Source organism: Mesoplodon densirostris, chromosome 8 (genome assembly GCF_025265405.1).
Source record: "Mesoplodon densirostris isolate mMesDen1 chromosome 8, mMesDen1 primary haplotype, whole genome shotgun sequence".
Classification (NCBI taxonomy): Eukaryota; Metazoa; Chordata; class Mammalia; order Artiodactyla; family Ziphiidae; genus Mesoplodon; species Mesoplodon densirostris.
Genome location: NC_082668.1, coordinates 64,387,673 through 64,413,694, shown reverse-complemented (window position 1 = coordinate 64,413,694; position 26,022 = coordinate 64,387,673). Strand labels below are relative to the sequence as shown.

General features: G+C 35.8%; 1 protein-coding gene across 1 annotated transcript in view; it reads right to left on the bottom strand.

Moving 5' to 3' along the window:
• Window positions 1-26,022, bottom strand: part of ARHGAP15 (Rho GTPase activating protein 15) — a 591,169-nt gene that overhangs the window by 190,563 nt on the left and 374,584 nt on the right. The window contains exon 10 of the mRNA XM_060106959.1: window positions 7,955-8,032. Within this exon, the coding sequence (XP_059962942.1) occupies window positions 7,955-8,032 (78 nt within the window). The remainder of the gene's footprint in view (window positions 1-7,954; window positions 8,033-26,022) is intronic.

Genomic DNA, 26,022 nt, shown 5'->3' with positions numbered 1-26,022 from the left:
CTTTATTGGAGTATAATTGCTTTACAATGGTGTGTTTCTGCTTTATAACAAAGTGAATCCGTTATACATATACATATGTTCCCATATCCCCTCCCTCTTGTGTCTCCCTCCCTCCTACCTTCCCTATCCCACCCTCTAGGTGGTCACAAAGCACCGAGCTGATCTCCCTGTGCTATGCGGCTGCTTCCCACTAGCTATCTATTTTACGTTTGGTAGTGTATATATGTCCATGCCACTCTCTCACTTTGTCACAGCTTACCCTTCCCCCCTCCCCATATCCTCAAGTCCATGCTCTAGTAGGTCTGTGTCTTTATTCCCGTCTTACCCCTAGGTTCTTCATGACATTTTTTTTCCTTAGATTCCATATATATGTGTTAGCATATGGTATTTGTCTTTCTCTTTCTGACTTACTTCACTCCATATGACAGACTCTAGGTCCATCCACCTCACTACAAATAACTCAATTTCGTTTCTTTTTATGTATGCCCAGACTTCTGACCCACAAAAACTGGGAGATAATAAATGTGTGTTGCTTAAGCAGCTAAGTTGGTGGTAATATTATTAGGCAGCAGTAGATAACCAAGAAAAATTTGAAATATAGTCAGGGTTGGGAACCAGTACTTTCAAGCTTCGTTAGAGCAGAAGTAAGATTGGTGTGTTTTTCCACTAATTTGTAATGACTACACATTAATTCTTATGGTGATGATAATGATTTATGATGATGATGGATTTTTATAAATATCCTTAGGGTTTTCCTTGAAAATTGGCAGTGGCACAACTCTGACAGATTTAGTTTCTGGACTCAATTTCTTGACCCAATGGAAAAGCCAAAACTAAACCAGGCCCTAAAATTTCAGTAGACTTTTCTCCTCCTCTCCAATGAACATGAGGCTAGTCTTTTGGAATCTGGAATCTCCCAAAAGCCTATGGATAAGATAAAGCTAACCCAGACTTCCTATGAATTTGTCTAGGAATGAGACAAATCACTGGATAGCAGGGAGTCTCCAAAGAAAAATAATCTTATTATCATCAGAGAAAACTCAATCATGTGCAAGCTAAAAGCCATATTTGATTATTAATATTTAGTATCATGCTATTATTAACACAACTAAGTAATACTGATCTGATTCCATGTAACCACTTGTCACTTAATTAAAGTTAATACTGATGATCACTTGGCTGATTCAGAGTTCTTAAAGTCCTAACATTTTCATTATTATTCCCATTTTGGAAATGAAGAGTCTGTGATTCAAAGGGGTTAAAATAGTTTCCATTAGACTAACGAATAGCTCAGAATCAAGATAAGGAGGCAGTTTCATCGATGCTTATCCAGTGCTCTTTCCCCACTAGATGGTCTCTGTCTTTGATTGTTTCACCACACAGTTAAGTCAGTTCCTTATTGCTTGGGATGTAATGAATTATAAAATATAGTCCACAATAAATGGATGGTATAATTTGCTTTAACATAAGTAGCTAGAATTTGTTTACTTTAGAGACTATATTCAGAAAGTTGTTATTTGAATATTACATGAAACTAAAAACTATATAAATATATATGTACATGAAGAGCTTATTGTTTTGACCTCTGTGTTTACCATTATTTACTAATGACAAATACATTTTCTTAAGCAGCTAGAAAGCAATACAAGTCTTTGAGCTCTCTGACTCAACGCGGCTAAAAAAATGAGGTTTAAGAAAGTTTCCAAAGCCCTGAACGATGTTAGAGTCTGGCCCTTTTATGATCAAGTGATCTTTTCAGCTTTAATGGGAAAAATAAATCATTGTTAAACGATAATCTTGTCACATGGAAGCCAGAAAGGTGCAATATCAATGATTCAACTTTCCAAAAACTGCCCTGTGGAATCGGATAAAGCAAATAACACAGTTTGTTTTGTTGTTGCTGTGGTTGGCAGTGAGAGGGAAGTAAGCTTAAGGAAATACCTCATTTTAAAAATAATAAGAGGGCAATATAAACTCACTTAATAGAAAAATGAATGGACTTGATGCAAGGTCTATTTTATGAGCACAGAACTAGAAGTTTTGAAATCCTTTTCCAGATCTTTTTCTGTTTCATACAATTGCTTATTTCATGGTGAAACTGCCAATTGTTCACATTCTTTCTCGCTTTCCTCTTCATTTATTCAATTTTTGATGCTGTAAATAATATGAAAAGCACTGGGATAGCTACTGAAGTTAATGCTTTGCTTTCTTTGCTTTGTGGTACAAATCTATAAAAAAAGTAGTTTAGATATAGTTGGCAACACAAAATTGTTTCTCTAATGGTTTATTTTCAATGAAGCTTATTCTTAGTATGTTCAAAATAAGCAAGTTCATCTCTTTAAGCCAATATTTAATTTGGATCATTATGTCAATAAGATCTGGATGAATAAAGGTATGCAAAGTACAAGACTGTAAATTAATGGGAAAAAATCCTCTTCCATTTTAAAATAACACACACACAATCGTATGAACACACACGTACACACACCCACATACCCAATTAAGATTCTTGGCCGTGTAGATTTATGGCATTTATATATTTTGTTCCTCCGGGTGTGAAAAAGTGAAGGAGGGTGTCCCTAAGAATGTTCCTTTAAATTATTTTTCTATATATGGAAAGCATGTCTAAAATCCTGGTAAGAAGTAACTTCCTCCAGTTCAGAGAAATGCTTAGAGGGAATATTTGTTATTGTGTACTAAGAAACACTAGTTTGGAAAATTCCCAGTCAGTTCTTCCTTTACTGCCTCAGAGTCCTCCCATTGGCTTATGGGCTTGGGAAGCTTCATAGTTAATATCTTCCAAAAAGGATGCCAGTCTTCCTTGTCCCTTTTTTAAAGGGTGAAAGAGAACATCTAAGTAATACCAAAGAGAGTCTGAACTGAATTTGGAGTTTGAACAATAAGCTAGATGGGCAGCTCAAACCAGAATTTTGATGTCAGAAGGAGGGGGAATTCAGACTGGTGGGACTTCTAAGACCCACTGTCAAAAAGTTCTCAAGACAGTTATGTAGCATCCTCAGTGCTAAAGTCTGTCCTTTGTAAAAGTACCCCACACAAGAAAACCATCACGTCACAGATCATCCCAAAGAATCGACGCAGTCTCAGAGGCTGATGACAAGTTGACATCTAAGGTCACGGACTAGTTTTCTTTGGGGACGTCCTCATAGAATGGAAGAGCAGCATCAGCAAAATGTTACTGAAAGCTGTCACCAAATACAACAAACAAAGCAGAGCACTGCTCAGTAATGCATCAACAGCCCAGTAAATCTAGAGTCTTCAATGCCTTTCCTGTAGGTTGCAACAGAATATTGTGTTAAAGTAGTTTCTTGGTCCAAGCATAGATACATGAAGCCCTACAGAGAATGGTAGTGCCTGGCTTCTTCCTAACTATGGCATTTGGTGTTTTCCCAGGCATTTCTCTTTCTTGAAAAGTTTTAGCCAAACTCCTATGACAGTACTTGTCACTTACAGAAAACAGAAAGAAAGTCACTAACAACTGGGTACAACATGAAAAGACTGAGCTCCACTTTTGTTAGGAGGTAATCAACAATCAATGAATGGGAAATGTCAAATCAGGCAGTGGTTTTTAGCATACACTCTGAGACAGAGAGACTGGGATCTAGTCCTAGCTCTTTCACTTATTCCTTTATGACCTTAGGACATTATTTAACATTTCTGAGCCTCAGTTTCCTCAACTTTAAAATGGGAGCAGTAATAGAACACATTCTATGGGATAGCAGAAAGGATTAATTTAAATGATATAAGTAAAGCGCTTGGTACAGTGCCTGGCACATAATAAATTATGAAAATATGTTAGCTACTTTTACAATAATAATTATTATTATCTTCATTACTAGTTATAATTAGGAAATACTTTTCAAAAGTGATCACTTTGAATTTAATTTGCATGCCATCTGATCTGGAAGTATAATAAGGGTATCCAATTCCTACTGATTTAGTGAGTCAAACAGAAAACCAAAACAAATTGAATCATCCAACTGGTGTATTTAGAATTGCTGATGATTATAGCATTCAAGAAAGTTAGTGAAATACATAAATTGCAATTAAACTGTTCTTGAAAATCCCCAAAATCAGTTTTCATTTGTATAGTCCAATGGTGGGTAGGGCTTGTTCATTTTAAAAACTGTACGTTTAGAACCTTCTAAAAAGGAAACATTGTGGAACGTGAATATGGAGGAGATAAAAGGTGTTGATACAAAGAGGGTATGCCAAAACCAGGTATGTTCCATCTCTGAATACAAAAAAAGAATGCATTGCATTCACATATTGCTTTATGCTTTTCAAGGAATTATCACTGCACTGCCACTTCATTGCACACACTCACACACACACACATACACACACAGAGGAGAGACCACAATGTACACACTCAGTCTCTTTGTATCCAGCACTGATTCTCTCTCATATCAGCTCTGCTGTCAGCAACCAGCATGCAGATGGAGGGGAAGGTATGGTGTTAGAACAAATGCTACAGGTCCACTCCTGAAAATTTCATTCACAGGATAATCTGATTAGCAAAATTTGAGAGAGGATGGTATAGGCATATCTTTTATCATCTAATTCAAAACAACTCCACAACACAGCTTGGACAAAATACTAGTATCAAAGGTTCTAATACAGCATAATTTGTGTTGAGTGTGTTGCATTCTGACAGTGGTATAAACCAGGGAGACAGTTTACTGACAATTCTGTGCTACCAGATACCAACTCAGGCCTCTGTCCAGCTTTACATTGTCAACTCTCATGGAAACATGAGCAGTTACACAGCCCCAGAGGATGCTGAAGTTTGGATTGCAAAAGATGAGATGGACAGATTTCATATTCTCACTGCAGATTTTTTTTTTTTTTTGCCTTTTCAGACTGCTGAGCATAATTTTTTTTTAAAGCAGGAAATGCAACTAGTGTTTGTTTCTAACATGGCTTCTGTTTTGAGATTTCTTGTTTGTAGAAGAAATGTGTTGCCCACCTGTCTAGAATCCCAATCAGGATATGGTTTCAGTATGAAATATATTACAAGAATGATTTTAGCTGGTTATAAACAGGAATGGTTATAAAAAGCTGGGGTATTTTATCCAATTTTTATCCACAGTGGGGTACTTTGGTTCAGGCCAATGGACAATATGAATACATAAGGTAATGTTCAGTTCTGTTTTTTGCCCAGGAAGGACAGTAATTCTGAAAGACAATGGTGTACATTAGTGAGCAAACAGATTCTAGGTTATAGAGATGTTCAGAAATAAGAATCGTGTGGCCACTAGCCAAAAGCACTGAAGTTAACACTTAAAAGTATGGTTCAACCCAATTTGAACTGCTGGAGAGGTTAATGATTCTCTGTATTAACACTTCTACTATTTGCAACACACACACACACACTATACAACAGATATTAAGAGCTCCCTGTATGGAGGCTCCAGAGCTACTGGTGGTTAGTGAGGGAAGATATAAGGCTAATTTAAATCTTACCTTTTTAGGTGTATAGAGATTTATGTAGGAGACACATATTTCAACCAATATCTTCTTTTTTATTCCAAGACTTGCAAATTTTAATGTTCGTGAAATATAATCACTAAATACATTTGATAAAATTCTCTTTAAAAGATGGCATTAAATCTCTAGGTCTTATAATAGATGGAATTTTAGAAGTTAGATGTGCCTGTACGAATGCAAATTTAACTACCCAGCATAATGGGCACACAGAGAAGGAATTTGACTGAGGGATGTTGCAGGCTCCCTGGAGAAAATTATTTATAATCTGGGCCTTTAAGAATAAGGAGAAATCTAACCAGGCAGGAAGCTTTTGTATGTGGGATGGGAAGGAAAATACAGGAGAATATTGAAAGTAGATGGAAGAGACTATGCAAAGGCATTAAGAAATACAACAGTATGTAAATAAGGAAGTACAGTTAGGAATGTATCGTGAAGAAAATTCAGAGGACCTGCAGTCAGCTAGAAGTAGCTGGGAAGCCAGATTATGAAGACTTTGTGTAAATTCTCCTGAAGGTAATGAGACATCATTGACTTTTTTTTTTTTATCATTGACTTTTTAAGTGAAAGGGAAACTTAGATGTACTGAACAACTACCATGAGTCTGTTACATTACTAAGGGAATACCACACACTATCTCATTTCATTCTCAAAAATATTTCTAAGGCACTTCCATCCTGTTTTTACTGATAAGAAACAGAGCATAAGGGAGTTAAATAAGATGTCAAGGACACAAGGAGAGAGTGTCTGGGTTTTACTCCATGTGTCTAATTCTAAACCTGTGAGCTGTCTATAACACCATCTCAAGATGTTTTAGTCTTTTTTTTCAACATTTCCTAATTTTTATTTTTAAAATTCACTGTCTTTTTTAGAGAAGTTTTAGGTTTACAGAAAAATAGAAAATACAGAGTTCCGATATACTCCCTCTTATGCCTGACCACTCCCCCCAAATTTCCCCTATTAGTAACATCTTGCATTAGTGTAGTACATTTGTTACAATTGTTTTTTTGTTTGTTTTTGCGGTACGCGGGCCTCTCACTGTTGTGGCCTCTCCCGTTGTGGAGCAAAGGCTCCGGACGTGCAGGCTCAGTGGCCATGGCTCAGGGGCCCAGCCGCTCCGTGGCATGTGGGATCCTCCCAGACCGGGGCACGAACGCGCATCCCCTGCATCGGCAGGCGGACTCTCAACAACTGCGCCACCAGGGAAGCCCCATTTTTTACAATTGATGAGCCAATATTTATAAGTTTTTATTAACTAAAGTCCATAGTTCACATTAAGGTTCACTCTTAGTGTCGTATATTATATAGATTTTGACAAATGTATAATGACATATATAATGACATGTATCCACTATTACAATATCAAACAGAATAGTTTCATGGCCCTAAAAATCCCCTGTGCTTATTCTTTCCGCTCTCCCCTCAAATCCTTTGCTATCACTGATCTTTCTACTATCTCCATAGTTTTGCCTTTTCCAAAATGTCATATAGTTGAGACAATAGAGTATATAGCATTTTCAGACTGGCTTCTTTCACATAGCAATATGCATTTAAGTTTCCTTGAAGCCTTTTCATCACTTGACAGCTCATTTCATTTTATCATTGAATAATATTCCATTTTATAGATATTTTATGGTTTGTTTGTCCAGTCACCTATTGAAGGATATCTTGGTTGCTTTCAAATTTTACCAATTACGAATAAAGCTGCTGGAAATATTGTGTGCAGTTTTTTGTGTGGACATAAGTTTTGAACTCATTTGTGTACATACCAAGGAGCACAACTGCTGGGTAATAAGGTAAGAATATACTTATTTTCATAAGAAACTGCTAAGCTATTTTCCGAACTAGCTGTACTACTTTCCATTTCTACCAGCATGAATGAGAGTTCCTGTTGTTCCACATCCTTGTCAGCATTTGGTGTTGTCAGTGTTTTAAATTTTAGCCATTTTAATAGGCTTAATAGTAGTATTTCATAGTTGTTTTAGTTTGTAATCCTTTGATGATATTTGCATTTCCTAATTTTTAATTCTTTTACTTACCTATTATATATTTTTCTAACATCTGTGATCTTGACTCTTACATTTTCCACCATTCATTTATTTATTCACTTATCAACGTATATTAAGTGTGTATTATATACCAGTAACACTTTTCAAAGCTAGTTTATTTTTTCCTTTTATTATTCTCTTCTTCATTTTTAGTTTGTCATATTTCACTTGTTATTTATTTAACACAACATAATAGTTAGTCCCTCTCTTTATTCTATTTACCTCCAAGTAAACTGGCTATCTTTTACTTCTCTGGTAATAATTGTTTAATTTCTTCAAATTTCTCTTTCTCCCTTCAAAGCCTTTATCAGTATATATTCATAATACATACGCAGAGAGTGTGAAATATTGTTGGAGATGAAACTACTTGTAAAAAGGTCTGAAGTGAAGAAATCACTTACCTTGGTTGACAATAAATCTTAACTTCTGTATTGTTGCTAGATTGCCACTAACTCGATATATTCCATCAACATCTAGACCTGAAAACAAAAGGGCATGTTTTATATTCACTCATATAAGAACGGAGATGGTAAAGGAAAATAATAATAATAATTATGGGAAGGAAGAAAGTAGTAAATCACCACCAACTCTCTCTTCCTCACAGAGAAAACAAATTTCTATGTCCTACACCAAGCAATCTTCAATATTTTAATACAAGCAAACTAATCATTAAGTTCAGTAACAGTTAATCATCAACAAACTTGAGTGTAGTTCAACCATAAAACAGAAGTAGGTAGCATGGGATTTCAAAGTATAGTTAAGATTCATTCCCCCAAAAAAGACAGGAATCAAACTTGGGGTGGAGTAGGGAGAAGAACCTTCATGTATATGTGTATTATTGCCCCTTGTTGGAAAGATAAAGTAACCCAAAGTGCTTGTGAAGTCTTCTTTCCTTAAAATCTCCCTCCCTCCTTCCCTCCTTTCCTTCCTTCCCTCCCTCTCCTTTACTCCCTTCTCACTTCTCTTTTTACTGTCTCCCTTTCTTCCCTCTCTCCTATTCTTATTCTTATTCTATTCTGTTTTATTCTATTCCTAGGGATTCCAATCCATTTCCATTGTTTCATTCTCTTTTCCTGTAATTACTATAGCATAACATATATTGGTCTGATTATTTGAAACTACAGAATGAAAATTCTACTATGGATGTATAACTACTTTGAAAATCTCTAGTGTATTTTAGGTAATGGGGTGCTCCATTATGGAGGGAAAAATAAAAAGAAATCTGACAAGATGGTGACATTAGTTCCAGATTATTTTAAAACTACTTATCTATAATTCAAAATAACTTATCCTGGCAGTGGGTTTGGATAATCAACCACTTGTTTTCCACACATTTATTTATATCATCAGGTTATTTCCATGACCCAGTTATCAAAAAGATAAAGAAACAGGAAAATGAAAAGAGAAATATTTATTCAAACACTATTATTGTTGATAAGAAATGTTGATAACATAATTTTAATGTCAGGATTGCATATTCCTTGATGTGTCTAGGCCCTCAAGGAGGCCTGGATGAGATTACCAGTTAATGTAGAGGTCAGTATCTCAGCAGTTTCTCTAGGGAGGTGGTATGGTATCAACATTAAACATTGTAATTCACAATAGATAGTACTAGATAAATTGATAGAAATTATTGTCATAGTCTAGCAGAATAAATTTTTTGTAAAGTTCTTTACTGACATGAAATGAGCTCCTTTATTGCTTTACCATCTCTGTTTTTAAGTGTCAATACTTTATAGTAGGAACATTTCCGCTGCTGTGCAAAATATATCATCAGTAGGTTAGGACAGAATGACATAATGTGTAATACTGATATTAATGGCATAAATCAAAGCCATTATTCACTCAGTTTTAAGACATTATTTTTTAGAGCAATTTTAAGTTTATATCAAGATTGAAGGGAAGGTACAGCGGTTTCCCACATACCCCTTGCCCCTGCACATGCATAGCCTCTCCCATTAACAACATCCCCCATCAAAGTGATACATTTGTTAAAACTGATGAAAACAACATTGATACAGCTAGAGTCCATAGTTTACATTAGGGTTCAGTTTTGGTGTTGTACATTCTATTGGTTTGGACAAATGTATAATGACTTGTATCCATCATTACAGCATCATACAGAGCACTTTCACTGTGGTTAGGACTCCACGCTCTCACTGTCCAGGTCCCTGGTTCGATCCCTAATTGGGGAACTAAGACCACAAGCCATGCGGCACGGCCAAGAAAAAAAAAAAAGCCCTCTGTGTCCCACCTATTCATCCTCACTATACTCTTCCATGTAATAACTTATGTATAATGTCAATAAAATGGAATAGCTATTAACAAATGTATTAATTTGTGTGAGTTTTGTCATTCTAGAATAGTCTAATAATAAATTAGTGAGTCTCTGTCCCTTCCTGAGAACTATGAATCTGTGAATTGGTGAGGAATTGAGGTGAGGCTGCACACCTATTAGTGTGTGGTGAAAATGTCTAAGACACATACATTTATAAAAAGCAAATCCATTCTTTTTTTTTTTGTTTTCTGATGCACAAAATAGCTCCATTAATCAAAGGGCACTCCAGTTCATTTTTAAGTACAGTGTGCACTCGACAACTTAAATGTGACAATCATCTTAATTAAAACTTTCCTAACGTTTGATTTTTAGTTTCAGTATTAGATCATGCTGGTCTTCAGTTTATGCACATGGGCTCAGAAACTTAATAATTTATCAACTATTTTCTTTTTTTGCTTTGTCATTTAGTGTTTGGTACTTAGCTTTAACCTATGTAATTTAAAAAATGTGATAGAATTTTAAAATTTTAAAACTTATGCATTAAAGTAAGTGTGTCCCTTTCAAAGTTCTCCCTCTTGGGGGTATCTGTACTTTTTCTAAACATGTAGTCCTTAGGGAAAACATTTTGAAATTCTTCTCTAAAATGACCTCCAGTGACTCCATATTGTCTATAGAAAAATGTTTATTGATGCAAGTTGGGGCCTTTGGTGATAGTTTTTGGCTTGGAAATAGTCAAAGGTCATTCAGAACCACAAATGGTGAATAAGGTCATCTTCCTTGCCATCACAAAGTCAAACAAAGTTTCACCAAATGAAAGCGTTCATGATTTTCCACGAGTTATCAGTTGCTCTGAAGGAACTTGAGAAAAATAATATTTTGGAAAATAGAAACATTGATGCAGTATGCAGGTCTACATTTTTCTCAAACAAGAAATCTTAATATGGTTTTTTTTTTTTTTTTTTTTTTTTTTTTTTGCGGTACGCGGGCCTCTCACTGTTGTGGCCTCTCCCGTTGAGGTGCACAGGCTCCGGACGCGCAGGCTCAGTGGCCACGGCCCACGGGCCCAGCTGCTCTGTGGCATGTGGGACCCTCCTGGACCGTGGCACGAACCCGTGTCCTCTGCATTGGCAGGAGGACTCTCAACCACTGCGCCACCAGGGAAGCCCTTAATAATATATGTTTTTTGTAAAGAATCGGTCAAATTAGCCCTATTTAAAATAATGATTAAAAATGAAATGTCAACAACTATTATAATAAAAAAATGAGAAAATTTACTATATATTTCTTTTTAAATTAATTTTTGTTTTGCTAATTAGTTGGACCTTTATCAAAGGTCAACAGTAAATAAAATTATTTGAATCCCAACAAATTTTTATTACAAATAAGGACCTTACTTAAGCCTCATTTTAATAAGCATATCTCTTTATAGGTATAAATCAAGTGCATTTTTATTTTGAAGCTAGAACTCTTTCTTTTCTAATATTATTTTACATGTTATTGAAATGCATGTGTTGTCTAGAGTTGTAAACTGAATTTCAATTAATGAAATTCCCTACTATCTGAAAAGTTTTTCTCTTATAGAAATTTAAAGTTACAACATAGGAAGTATCCCTTTGATCTTTCATAAATTTCAGTACAAGGTTTTTCGTTTTTTTTTTTAAGTTCAGTCATCAAAAACATTTGAAAGAGCAGTATGGGTTGGTTATATTACGTATGAGCAATTGGAAAGCACTACACTGTTCAAACAAAGCAGCCTCATCCTAAATTAATAACCCAATTTTCCTCTGGAATAAAAGAAGGGAGGGCTGGGAATGGAGACAGGGAGGGTAACTCAGACCAGTGTGACCACTGTGGTTGCAGAACTAAGTCACAGTAGAGAAACTGCTTTGTGGCTTATGTTAGAAACCAGAAAGAAGGAGTAAAGCAAAACACATTAGATGCAATTTGAATCTAACTTGACAGAACTTCCAAGCCCTTTAGATATAGAGATATCAACACCATATATCTTATGAAGGATAACAATCTCTGACATTACTGGCTCCTGCTTTGAATGGCTCATGCTCCCCTGCTATCATACTTTTTAAATTACATAAATAGAGTGAAAATGACAAAGTATATATTAAAAAGGAGGGTATTACATTTTGCAAAATAATCTGGAACACATCAGTGAATTTTAGCAGTTATAAATTACATAGGTACAGTCTTGTAGTTGATTAGCTCTCCCCCGAATGGCTCACAGAATGGCAAACCCTAAGTCCTGGGAATCGAACCCAAATTAGAATAATTCACGTGCCATCCTCTTTTTGCTCCAAGAACTTTGAAATTCATGCCAAGCCAAACCAATGTAAATTGGTGGATTTGGACATCCTTTTCATGACCACATTATCCTTGCTGGATTGGAAACTACTTATTTTGGAAATATAATTAGACCTCTTATGATTTTTCAATGAGCAATGTCTTCAAGGTATCTATGTTGTGCTTTGGTGAAGTTTGGAGAAAAATCACTGAAGAGGTACTTCTTTTAAGAAAATACCGTGACTGAAAATGCTGACAGGAATTTTGCCTGTTATGCTAAAAATACTTTGGGAACACAATGAAACTAAGACATTTTACATTTATTTTTATCAGACCAGCATTAATGTAATGTTAATGAAAAATTCTCTAAAGAAATTCCCATTCACCAAAATGTCTTTTATTTGTTCCTCATCAGCTGACCTTCTTAAGTTTCAAAATAGTGTTTACTGTTGACAGAAATCACTGGGTACTGCTGTAGGGGATTTTCAAAAGTCTTCCTCCCTCTCTTTTTTTTTTTTTTTTTCTGAAGAAGCTTAGACTAGGATAGACACACAATTAGGAGTTATTAGACCAAATGGTGGTCTAAACCCAGTGGAAAGAATGCAGCTGTCATGTGTAATTCCCACCATAAATCTTAAACACTTTCCAAAAAGAAATCTAAGAGACCAGCATGGTTTCCAGAGTTGACTGACTTATCTGCCAAAATATGGGTAGTTTTCAACAATGCATATGAGTCTGTTAAAAATAGCTGCAAACTGTGGATTAGGTAGCATTCTTGGTAGCTCAAATGATGGACAAATCACGAAGACGTGGAGTTTGAGCCTGGTTGAGAGGTGTGCCCAAAAAGCCTGCTTGTTTTCCTGGAATATAACAAAATGCATCTGAACCTCTGGAGTCTGAAATATGGGCTGGGAATTTTGCACAGTCTCTCTCCTGAGATTTATGGCACTTCCTAATTCCTAGGAGGCCAGAGCTACCGCAAGAAGAGTCATTCTCGCAATGCTTTGGTCTTCTGGCTTCTCCCTCTGGCAAGAACAAATGAGCACAGGAACACCCAGACAGCCCCCAAAGAGTGCTGCACGTTTCTTTCTCTATCCTTCTAAAGGTCCTGCTTGCTTTCAGAGCTGAATATGAGAGGTTTTGGACCATTTCAAATAGTACACATTTCCTCCTCCTTTAAAGTGAAGTGTTTCCAACTTTATATTGCTAACTTATCTGATCACACACTTTAAGTTCAGTGACTGAGAGTACAGGATATAAATGGAAACTCTTTCTAAATTTAATTTCTACTCTGTCTCAATGGCTTGTATTTGTCCTGTATCTTTTGCTGGCTCTATTTGATTATTACTAATTCCTTGTGAGATACTCATCCTTCAAGAATAGCTACCTTAGAAAATAGTTGACACAATTCTGATTGTCAAACAAGAAGGATTTTATTCTATAGGAAAACCTTATGACTTTATAATAACCATTTTAAATGGATTTTTTTCTTTACTATAGAGGCAATATACTTCCTTGTTAAAAATGAAAATTTAAACCACACAAGATTATACAATGAAAACTAAGTATCTACCTCATCCTGCTGTCCAAATACAGTCATTGTTAACAGTTCTGTTTTGGTTCTTTTATTGTTACTCATTTTATGCTAATGTATCACATTTCTGTTTATTAATTTATTAACTTTGGTATTTATTCACTATCATAAAAAATAAAGACTCCATAGTTCCTACCACTTATCTATGTACCTTCTCTTTGTTATTATTAGTTACATTTGTCTATTTCTATATCTTAATATATCAAACTACCTCTGTGTATTAAAAAAAAATAAGGAACTTAGTGCATTTACTCTTCCTTCCCCTCCTCTTCTCCCTCATAACTTCCAACTTTATTCTTTATGTTATAATTTCTTATGTTCTCAAAGTTTAGAACATTTTATTCTTTATAAATATTTTTGACTTATCTATAGGTTAATATTAGTCACTATTAAATAAACGAATGTGATTGGGTTCCACATTAAAATTTTGTTTCACAAAGATCTCCCCAAAGTCAAGGTCTCACGTGTCTTCTTCCATTATAGGTTCCTTCATTTCCTCAAATTAAGCGCTGCCCAGTAGAACTTCCTGTAATGGTGGAAATGTTCTATATATTAACTGTCCAGACCAGCTGTCACCGGCCACATGAGGCTGGCTGCTGAACGCTTGAAATGTGGTTAATGCAACTGAACAACTGAATTTTTATTTTATCTTATTTTAAATAACTCAACCACATGTGGCTTATGACTACCATCTTGGACGGTGCAGCTCTAGGTCAGAGTCAACTACTGCTCCTCTCTTGTATTCCACTGTTATTCTTTCTTGGATTTATTTTTTTAAGTGTTCTTTTTTTCACAAAAGTATGTGGTTGGTAAATTTTCTTACTTCTTCCATCTCAATGACTGTTTTAGATAAAAAACAATGTCATACTGTATAGCAGAGGGATTTATATTCAGTATTCTGTGACAAACCATAATGGAAAAGAATATGAAAAAGAATATAGATCTCTATATGTATATATGTATAACTGAGTCACTTTGCTGTACAGAAGAAATTAACACATGTAAATCAACTATGCTTCAATAAAAATTTTAAAAAGACTGTTTTCTTTTGCTTCATATTTAATTGTTGATTTAAGTATTTGAGCTTTATTATTTTTTACTTTTCTAACTTTGAAAAGTAATGTTCCACTATCTTCTAGCAACTAAAGATATCAAGTTGATTCTTAATGTTTTGTAGGTAAATTAATTTTTTGTTCATGATTTTTTTAAAAAAAAGATTTTCTCTTTAAACTTGTATAAGTAAAATTTCACTCAGATGTATCTACATCTAGGCTCTTTCAACCAGAAAACATTTTCTTATATTATTTGCTTTATATACCCTTCCCTCTACTGTCTCTTTTCTCTCCATCTAGAATTTCTTTAAGATGGATGTTCAAATATCAGAATACTCCTATGATGAAAGACAAAATTAACTAGAATAAATGATGGTCATGGGTATTTCTGTATTTGTACACATCTTTTTACCCTCAACAGGCTTCAATCTTAAATTGTTAGGCTCAGTGAGGGGTTCCTGCAGGATGAATGGGTGGTGAGTAGATAGTAGGCTAGAGGTCTTCAGTTACCAAGTAAGGAGGACTGATTTCGTGATATGGAATACTTCAACTATTTTGCTTCTCGGAAAAGTTCTCTAATTCTATGCCTGCTGTAGAAGACCTGAGATACTTCATTCTCCACTGCTTTCCTTCTTAGATGCCAGCATCCTCTTATTTGTCCTTGTAGAACCTATTCTCATGGGAGAGCTTCCTTGCTGCAAGGTAAATGCAGAGGGACCCAGCTCTCCCACGCGTTAGATCCAATATTTGGTGCATTACTTTACTTACTGCCCTCTTGCCAATTTTTGCTCTTTTTATTTGTTAACTCTAAGCTTGGATAATCTCTAGGACATCCCTGGGAAGAACTGTGCCTAATTATGGTGTCTGAGAATGGTGTTTCTTTTGCTCTAATATCTTCACTTGTTTGATCCCATCTGCTTTCTGTCTTCCTGGAATTTCTATTTCTGGTCTGCTGATGGTACCTTTTCTGCTTTCAGCACCACTTTTTTTTTTCTTTTCCAACATATCTTTTCTATTATTTAATTGGATATTTTTGAGGAAGGAGAATCAGACATGTTTTTTTCAGTCTGCCAACTTAATGGGGGGGGCTGAGTTGTTTTCATAAAGAGAGACTTTTTAATGCTGAAAACAAAAGTTTCACTGGATTGTAAAGATACTGCTATATAATAACTTTCTTTTCAGTAATAACCTATAGGATATAAATGATCCAAGTGACATAACTTATGAATATTTAAAACACTTATTATGTGAATCCAAATCTAATGTTGGCAGAATTTGTTCATACAGGGTCCAGGATCAGTATACCCCTCATTTTTTTGCCTCACTCCTGTCCTTTTCTTTGTCTTCAGAAGTTCCTATTGTCATTAATGCTTTTTCCAATGTTCCCTTTATTACTGAGATTGTTTTATTTTTCTCTTCCATTTGTTTCATGAGCCCTTTCTTTTTAATTTTTATCGTATTTTGATGTTTTTCCTACCTTCCTTTTCCTACTTCCTTATTCTCTGCAATAAATTCTTGTTTCAGGGCTTCCCTGGTGGCGCAGTGGTTGGGAGTCTGCCTGCTGGTGCAGGGGACACGGGTTCGAGCCCTGGTCTGGGAGGATCCCACATGCCGCGGGGCGACTGGGCCCGTGGGCCACGGCTGCTGAGCCTGCGTGTCTGGAGCCTGTGCTCCTCAACAAGAGAGGCCGCGACAGTGAGAGGCCCGCGCACCGCGATGAGGAGTGGCCCCCGCTTGCCACGGCTGGAGAGAGCCCTCGCACAGAGACGAAGACCCAGCACAGCCAAAAAAAAAAAAAAAAAAAAAAAAAAAAATTCTTGTTTCACGGAGACAATTGTTGTAATAAGTTTTTCTTTTTAATATCATATCAAAATACTTTTCTTCAATTTTCCTTTACATTTTGTCTGTTTGTTTGATTTTATTAGCATTTTAGGTTACTCATTTCTGAACGAAGTAAGTTTTTCATCTACCAGATATTTTATAGTATATTCATATGGAAAAGAAGAATTTTGTTTTCTTAACACATGGAATAACCAAGTATTTTTTGATAAATTTTAAAAAATGTTAGACTTTAAATAGGTCAACAAGAGAAGGGTATTTTTTTTCCCCTGAGAAAACTGCTTAGAAACTGTGATGCTAATAAATGAACCATTATTTTATATTGTTTATGTAGCCTACTTTGTAGATAGGAGCAAATTCCACACTTAAATTAAATATCCTAAAATTGAAATTGCAAAGTAAATGAAACAATATATGAGACTAAGGACAAAATGATACCAAACACGAAGAATCTTGGCTCAGAAGGAAGGAGGTTGATTTCCTCTTCAAGGACTTTTCATTGAACACTTGGGTGGTTAGGATCATTATCATATTTCCCACCCAACCTCCCCATCTGTTTAAGCTATTACACTAGGAAATAAAATTGTTAAGGGTCATAGCAAAAAATTCTTTATCTATCTATCTACCTACCTACCTATCTACCCATTTATCAAGTCATATTCACTATTCTGTGCAGTCCTAACATCTTAAGCAGCCTGGGAAGACAAATTTAAAATTGGAAGAGGAAAAGGACAAAATATCCTGAGTGTTAATGGTGTTACTGATCCTATTTCTACTGGGCTGTATTGTATCACTTATGCCTTGAAAAGATCTACAACACTAGCACTTAGGGATTGTGTATGGGGGGAAGATCTGGCTATCTTTTCACTATTATTAAATATTCTTTTTTTTTTTTTTTTTGGTGTGGTATGCAGGCCTCTCACTGTTGTGGCCTCTCCCATTGCAGAGCACAGGCTCTGGACGTGCAGGCTCAGTGGCCATGGCTCACGGGCCCAGCCGCTCCACGGCATGTGGGATCTTCCCGGACCGGGGCACGAACCCGTGTCCCCTGCATCGGCAGGCGGACTCTCAACCACTGCACCACCAAGGAAGCCCAAATATTCTTGTAAAGAGTTACATTGCTAGAAAATAATTGTTTAAACTCAGCTGAGAATTTGAGGCCTATGAGTATGAGCCTGAAGGATGGTAGAAATAAACATAATTTACAGAATTATTCCAATCTTAAGACTTGAATAATATTGGAAATAAACTCAAAGTAAGAAGAACCTCAGAGAGAGCTTGAGTATGCTTGTGAAATTTGACTAGGAATCCTAATCTCTGTGATTTGATAAGACTAAAGATAACCACCTGAAATGATTTCTGGAAAGTGGAAAACAAAGTACCTAGAAATAGTCTTTAATAAATTCTCTTACATGTTTCTTTCTTTTAAATGTTAGTCTTGAAGACAAATATTGGTGAATGATTCTAAGTATCATTAAGTGAGAGCACTTGTCTTGAAGGAAAATCTCATGTGTCTGGAAGATATTGAAGTTGGAGGTTGTATTTAGTTCATCTCCTATCGTTCTCTGAGTTTCTTGTAGGTTTGAGTTCTATTGTTATGTTATGCTGTGATCATGCTGATGTAAATAATCTTCTGGTATTGTGACTTGCTCAGTGTTTCTCTAAAATAAACAGGAGTCATATGAATAAACAGTCTAATTTGGTCAGCCATTATCATTTGGTAGTTTGCAAGTAAACACGCCAGCATAACCTGAGGTCCAGACAGGAGTGGATGGCCACAGCAGGTTTATGGATAGAAAACTAGTTGCCTGATGATGTCATTCCTAAGGAAAGCTTGAGGCCTAGGGAAGAGTAATCTGTAGACTATACCCATGTATACTTTTTTCTTTTTAAAATTCTAGCAACAAACTCTCTCATAAGTTAAAGATATGCAATAAAAGGCTTACCAACACAAACAAGAAAAAAAAACACTTAAAAATTGCCCCTTGTGTGATGAAGTCATTATAGTTATATGAAGTCTAGACTTTGATCCCATCATACTTGAAATCGATATTGATCTAAAATTTATAAATTCACTCTCATTCTTTTCAATCCCTCCACCTCTATTTTTTTAAACATCTAAACAAAGTGACCTCATTGTTTTCCATTGGACTTTTTTTTTAAACATTGGCTGGGATGATTGAGATTCAGGAATGTGGGAAAATGGATTCCCAAACCACGTCCCCTCCCCTTTCATTCTGAACTGTAATTTTTGGCTTGGCTTGAATCACAGTCATCACATTTCAGCCTGAATCTCTCTGTAAAGTGATCTTTCTTAAACATTTCTCTCACTCATCAAGGGATCAGAAACAAAGCCATTCTAGCCTTTCAGCAAAACACTTACAAGCAGCTTTTACAGAGAAGTTGCAAGAGCTAAATTTCCTCTAAAATTGCTTGAAAAGTGAACATTTTCAGTGCCTTGTTGTCCTTTTTGTGAATCTTGTCATCTGTATGCCATGAGCTCCAGCAGCTATTTTAATCTGTTTTTGTTTGCAATCCATTTGGTGTCCATCCAAGGAAATGCAGGTGATTCTAATTAACTTATTGCTGAAGACGTAGGAAAAAAATATCTCAACTGTGTTGCAAAGAATTATACACTTAAAACTTTTCTTCTATTATGTGCAACATATTATTAATGAAAATGATTATATGAATATATTTACCACCTAATTCATTGCTGTTCACTTGTATAAATCAATGAGGCTTATGGCACAGGAAAAAGCCACACACATACAAATACACAGACACAATACAGACCCCAAGAATGCTTGCCAACTTTTATTTAACAAGAGTAGCAACTTAAAAATAACATTATTTTTACTTTGTGCAACATAGTTTAATATCTGAAATAACTCTGTTCCAATAAAAACCTATTGAAATACTCTTAGGCCTAACTCTGCCCTGAGGTAAAAGTGATTAATTGAAAGATTTTGGCAGATCTCTGCTCACCACCAGGGCAGTTTAATTTAGAACACATTCAACCATTTCTCAGTGTCTCTGTGTTGGTGGAGCATAACTTTTGATCTTCTTTGGGGAAGTGCCTCTAATTCAGACCCTTTGGCTAGCCACTTCCTGGAGGGTTTTGATGGCTCTGCTAAGCATTCAGGTGAGAGAGAGAGCCCATTCTGGCTGCTGCTTCTAGAGTGGGTCAGGGAAGCTGAATTCCATCCACAAAGACAAAACAGTCTACAAACCTGTTTAATCCTATCAATACCCACAAGTCCTGTTTAGATCACAGACAAGATGGTTCTTCTCAACTTCTTAATGCTCTCCCAAACTTCTGAGAAATTCTGTGTTATTAGACTCTTTCCTAGTCAAAGAATATGCTTCTAACCATGACAATGGATGAGACTAAAAAGACTGAACTTCCTTTTCTCAAGAAACATAAGATTATTGTTTTCTTTTTGAGAATACAGGATAAACTACTGAGTAGGTATTGTTAATACTTCTGCTAAACAGAAACATGGGGCTAGTGCATAATCCTCCCTATTTGGCAGATGGACCTGTGCCAGATTGTGGTTAAATGGAAGGACAGAAAAATTTCAATACATTCTAGATGGAAAGACCTTGCGTTGGTAAACTCCAACTGTCTATGCAATTTAATGAATATTGATTAAGCACTTACTATGTAGCAAAAGTGTGCTAGGCACTTAGAATACAGCAAAGAACAAAGAGTACACAGTCCAGATGTAATGGAGCCATAGCACCAGCATCTTCTGAAGCAACAATGCATTAGTGACATGCATTAGTCATGCATCAGTGACAATGGCACCTGCAATCTCTAATACTTTAGAACGAAACACCAGCATGATATATATTCAATTTCACATTATATCCTAAAACTGTTAAGTTTCATATGTGTGTATATATATGTTTCATGTAAAATATGTAGGCATATATATATATATATATATATATATATATATATATATATAAAGCTTTTGCAAACAAATGATAACTATATTTATTTTATTACCAAAGTATTATGTCATAGATTACATTTCTTTTTTATGATATGGGTGTGTGTTCCGAAGGGCTCATTTGAAAAAGACTGGGAGATTATCCTAAATCTACCATGTCTTTGAATGTTCTATTTTATACCTCTAATTTAGCTGAAAGATGCTTTAAGACCCATGATATCAGGTTCGAAATCTTTAGGTGACACAGTAAAAATCTCAAAATTTAGGTATTTCACAAATTACTGGACAAATCACACCCAGGTTTGGAGATATAAATATAAGTCACTGGAAGAGAGATAAAAAGACAATCATTTCCCCTAATTAGAAGCTCTAAGTATACCTGGACAATTTAAACCATTGATTTTAAGACTTCTACAAATTGGAATATATAGATAATGCTCAGAGCTATCACTGAGGTTGGCTTTTTAAATTTCTATTATCATATTATAAGCAGAAAGATTAGGGGAAGACTTCTTTTAGTGGTGTAAGAGAGACCTATCTGCTCAGCTTCATTTTTGGCTACTTGAGGACTGTTAACTATCTAGCAAACAATTGCACAGACTCTAGTTGCTCAAAACATTACTTGTTGCCTTAAAAAAGGCATTCCAGTACCAATTGTTCTCTTTTTAAACTCATTATCACTAGTGTAATACAAACCAGATTTCTTGCTTCTGAATGATTTTGTCACTTGGGTCTACATAAAAGTCTTACTGAAATATTTGTGTGTGTATACATACACACATATTTAACATCTATCATTAGATATTTAGCATCTATCACTTCTTTCTGACCTGTTGTCATGGAAAGAAGGTATATTAAGCAAAGATGTGTTACATATGTTGATGTTCATTAACACACTATTTACTGAGTGTCTCTTCCACATGTGTGATTTTTCAAAGTGGTAAGAAACCAAGTTACAAATGCATTTCATGTTTTCCATTGTCTTAAATTTAAGTAAAGAGTATCTTAATTTTCCTAATTCCACCAAGGTCTGGCCGATCTTGAATTTTGAAAATAATATTAGAAAATCCATCATCAGTTACTATAGCTGACTTTCAGGGCTACAGAAGACAGAAATAAAAGACTAACAATTTGATGACATAGATTTTATTTCATTGGTCCCCAAGGTTAGCCCTAACATTAATTATAGAGGCTATATTTACAATATTTTTTAGAAGTTTGGGAAGATAATTTCATCTTAAAATATTTCTTTTACATAGTATTGCTTATGTTCAAAATTCTGTAATTAGAGTTTTATTCCTTTGTCTTTAAATCCCATGGAGGGATTTCACATAAAACTTCACTAATCATGTACACTTCAGTGTGGATCAATCTATTAGATCTTGTCTTGAGAGCAGACTTTAGCTAAAAGGAAGGCAAATACAGCAAGACTTCACTTGTGGAGGATGTGGAACACGAAGAGATGAAGGATAAGTGTCAAATATAATAAATAATGGGAGAAGAAAAGAAAAGGAAGTGGATGTACCATGTTGGGTTCAAGCTAATGCAAAAGGGTAGTTGCTATTATCCAAATGCTCACCCTTCTATTCTCAGATACACTGGACATAGGAAAATGGAGTGTTCTTACTGTTTTAAAGATTTGGGGGAGGAGAGGCACGTTTTTCAGTTTGACTAAATACAATTTATTCTTAAATATGATTTATTTTTATTATCATGATAATTTTCCAATATATGGGAAGTGTAATAAATGATCTATCTTTCTTCTGGGACAACTTATACCATGCTTTTTCTTTTAGGTGAGTGCAATGCTCTAAACCAAAGTTCAAAAACTGAGCTTAGGGCCTCCCTGGTGGCGCAGTGGTTAAGAGTCCGCCTGCCGATGCAGGGGATGCGGGTTCGTGCCCCGGTCTGGGAGGATCCCATATGCCGCGGAGCGGCTGGGCCCGTGAGCCATGGCCGCTGGGCCTGCGCGTCCGGAGCCTGTGCTCCGCAACGGGAGAGGCCACAGCAGTGAGAGGCCCGCATACCGCAAAAAGAAAAAAAAAAAAAAAAAAAAAACTGAGCTTATATAAATCCATATAGGGCTTTGCTCTACAGATTGAAATGTTGTTAAGAGACACATTGTTCTTCCTTGGAATTATGAGACCTCTGTATCTCCTTGGAATAATGATGTACACAAGCCTGTCTCCCCTCGGTAGGGCCTGCATAAAACACAGTCGGGCATCATTCTTCTCTCACTGCATCATTCTTCTGCACCTGCACTGCATATGGAGCTGTCTGTGTATAGATGACTAGCTCCATCAGACACCTCTCCTCTCTCGTGTCCTTAAGTCTCCCAGTAACTTAGCCTAAAACTCTTCAGCCTCAACTGGAGATCACGTGGCACTGAACAATGGTGGATTCACGAGGTCCTAGATTCCCAACCGATTCTCAAGTTTTCAAACAAACCTTAACAAAGACTACTATAAACAGAAACAAATGCATTTCTACCAACTCATTGGTTAGAATATAAAAACAAAATAATGACCTTATTTTGCCAAAGTTTAGAGCAAAGTGTACTACAAGCAAAAGCCCTAGAGAGGAGGGAGGTACTAAGCTTGGGAACATAGCCTGCTCTTAGAGGTGTCAATATGATTCCCTTTTCCCTTCTTTGCCTTGTGAAACAAAACAAAACCCCTTCTCTGGTGCTTCAATATACTCTAATAAGAGACAAAGCCATTTGATGCCAGTTTATTGATGCCTTTTAGAACAACTGTACTCAAGGTAATATTCAGTCATAAGGGTGTCTGAACTTCAGGCTGAAGTATAAATGATATTCTTGAGGCAGGTTGGCCAGGGGAAGGGTACTAGAGGTCAGACACAGTGCTGAAGGGAACAGTATGGAGTAATGCAGCCATCCAGCAAAGAAAAAGAAGGAAGGGGGTAAATGAGTACCCAAAATACATCATCATCATCCTGGAGTTATCCTTGTTCAGCACCCATGTTTTGCCCCATGAGAAATTTCACTAACAGGTTTGTAATTGTCTTCTTAAGGTTTCAGGGTCTCAGACTCCTTTCAACTTTAACTCTGTTACCTACCAGTATTAATTATAAAATCTTGCTATAAATATGAGCTAAAAATTTAATATTTGACAATGTTTGACAAGTGAAAAGCATTTCCCCCGTCCAGCATGCTGTCAAACAAGAAAATGACAATAAATGATTCAGGACTTTGAGTATGAAGGTCTGTTTTCCCTCTTATATGCTAGGTGTGTTAGAAATAGTAAATAAGAAGGGATTTCAAATACCTTCAAAAGAGAGGTTGTTCCTGTATCAACCTAAGTGTCCATCATTGGATGAATGGATAAAGATGTGGCACATATATACAACGGAATATTACTCAGCCATAAAAAGAAATGAAATTGAGTTATTTGTAGTGAGGTGGATGGACCTAGAGTCTGTCATACAGAGTGAAGTAAGTCAGAAAGAGAAAAACAGATACCGTATGCTAACACATATATATGGAATATAAGAAAAAAAATGTCATGAAGAACCTAGGGGTAAGACGGGAATAAAGACACAGACCTACTAGAGAATGGACTTGAGGATATGGGGAGGGGGAAGGGTAAGCTGTGACAAAGTGAGAGAGTGGCATGGACATATATACAGTACCAAACGTAAAATAGATAGCTAGTGGGAAGCAGCCGCATAGCACAGGGAGATCAGCTCGGTGCTTTGTGACCACGTGGATGGGTGGGATAAGGAGGGTGGGAGGGAGGGAGATGCAAGAGGGAGGAGATGTGGGAACATATGTATATGTATAACTGATTAACTTTGTTATAAAGCAGAAACTAACACACCATTATAAAGGAATTATACTCCAATAAAGATGTAAAAAATAAATAAATAAAAGCCTTAGAGTAAAAAAAAAAAAAAAAGAGAGAGAGGTTGTTCATAAATAGTATTTCTGTGCAATCTCCAACAATTTTAGTTAAACAGAAGTGCTATAACCTTTGTTTGTTTGTTTTTGTTTTAGTTTTGGTAATGGGAATTTGTGGCAGTTAATTTCAAAATACGGAAATTTAAGAATTCTTTAAACTCTTTCTCCTCTACACAAAACTCTATCCCGCTAATTTATCCATGGGATTAAATATGCAATATCCCTTTAAATATTAACAGTCCCTACACTTTAGTCTTTAAATATATGAGAAAATATGACCAAACTATATTATTTTAACATGTGATCTTCTTTTAGAGCCACTGGTATTGCTTTTTGCACGTAGTACTCTAGTTGTTTCTGTTGGTTCCTCAGGAACCTACAATCTAGTTCTAGAATTATTTTCAGTTAAGAAGAGTTGCTTTCTACCATTAATTCAATTTCTAGCTTAATAACTTTTCCCTTAGTTTACCTGCTAAGAATAATTGTTTTACCTGCTCCTATTCATAAACAGCTTGTCAAAAGAAGTCTTTCTTGTGGGAAAAGAATTTGTATGGAAAACATGCTCATACGTATATCAGACCAAGGATTAAATGATGAACATTATATGTGAGGAAACATTACAAGAAGGTTTCACTATATTAGTTTTTCCAAGTCAGTATTCCAAGCCAGTCTTGGATTATGTGTGAAAAGTAAGAACTCTGCACCGTAACAGGTGCTGGCAGGAAACTCCCATTAAAGCTTATGGAAGTTATGCCTGTAAAGTCTTGGCATCTGAGAAAATTCTCTCATAAGAATGCATCATGCATCATATTTTTCTCACTGCAAAAACAATACAAGGCTGTAACTGCTTAACTATATTCCCAGTCACTATTTTGTTAACACCATGCCTCGGTGATGACATCTTTGGTGACCTTGTGCTATATGTAAAGTATGTATCAGCCTTAATTTCAACATTGCAAACATGCATTATCTTCTGTATATAACAATAGAGATGCTGGTCTACCATCTGTCTGTCCTAATCAAAGCATAAATTTGAAAGATTTTTTTCCTGTGGAGTCAATGGATTTAAACTAATTCACCCACACTCTGAAGACTGACTTTTCATATACAACATGGCAAATGTTTAAGAGATTTACTGGAATTAGGAATACAATTTGGAGTATCAGGTAGTAATTAATATAAGCTTTAAATGTATAGTATTGACTCGTGTTGGAAAGCACTAGCATTATGTGTCACACATAGTGGGTGCTTAATAAATGTCACCTTTGCTTTCCTTACATAAATCATAACATATCTGTATGACCACAACTTCAAAGACTAATGGTGTAATTCTTTGCGTGTAAACTTGCCTACCTTAAAGTTAACAAGTAAGGCTTCTTTCTCCGATCAAGTTCAATTTTTCAGCCTATTAATTCTAGAGGTTAAAATATTTTTACTGACATTTGCCTGTTGGATACAACTGAAAATATTCTCTGACCTTATTTTATAAATCTACTAGTAATAAGGGATTTGATTTAAACCCAATGGGTAATT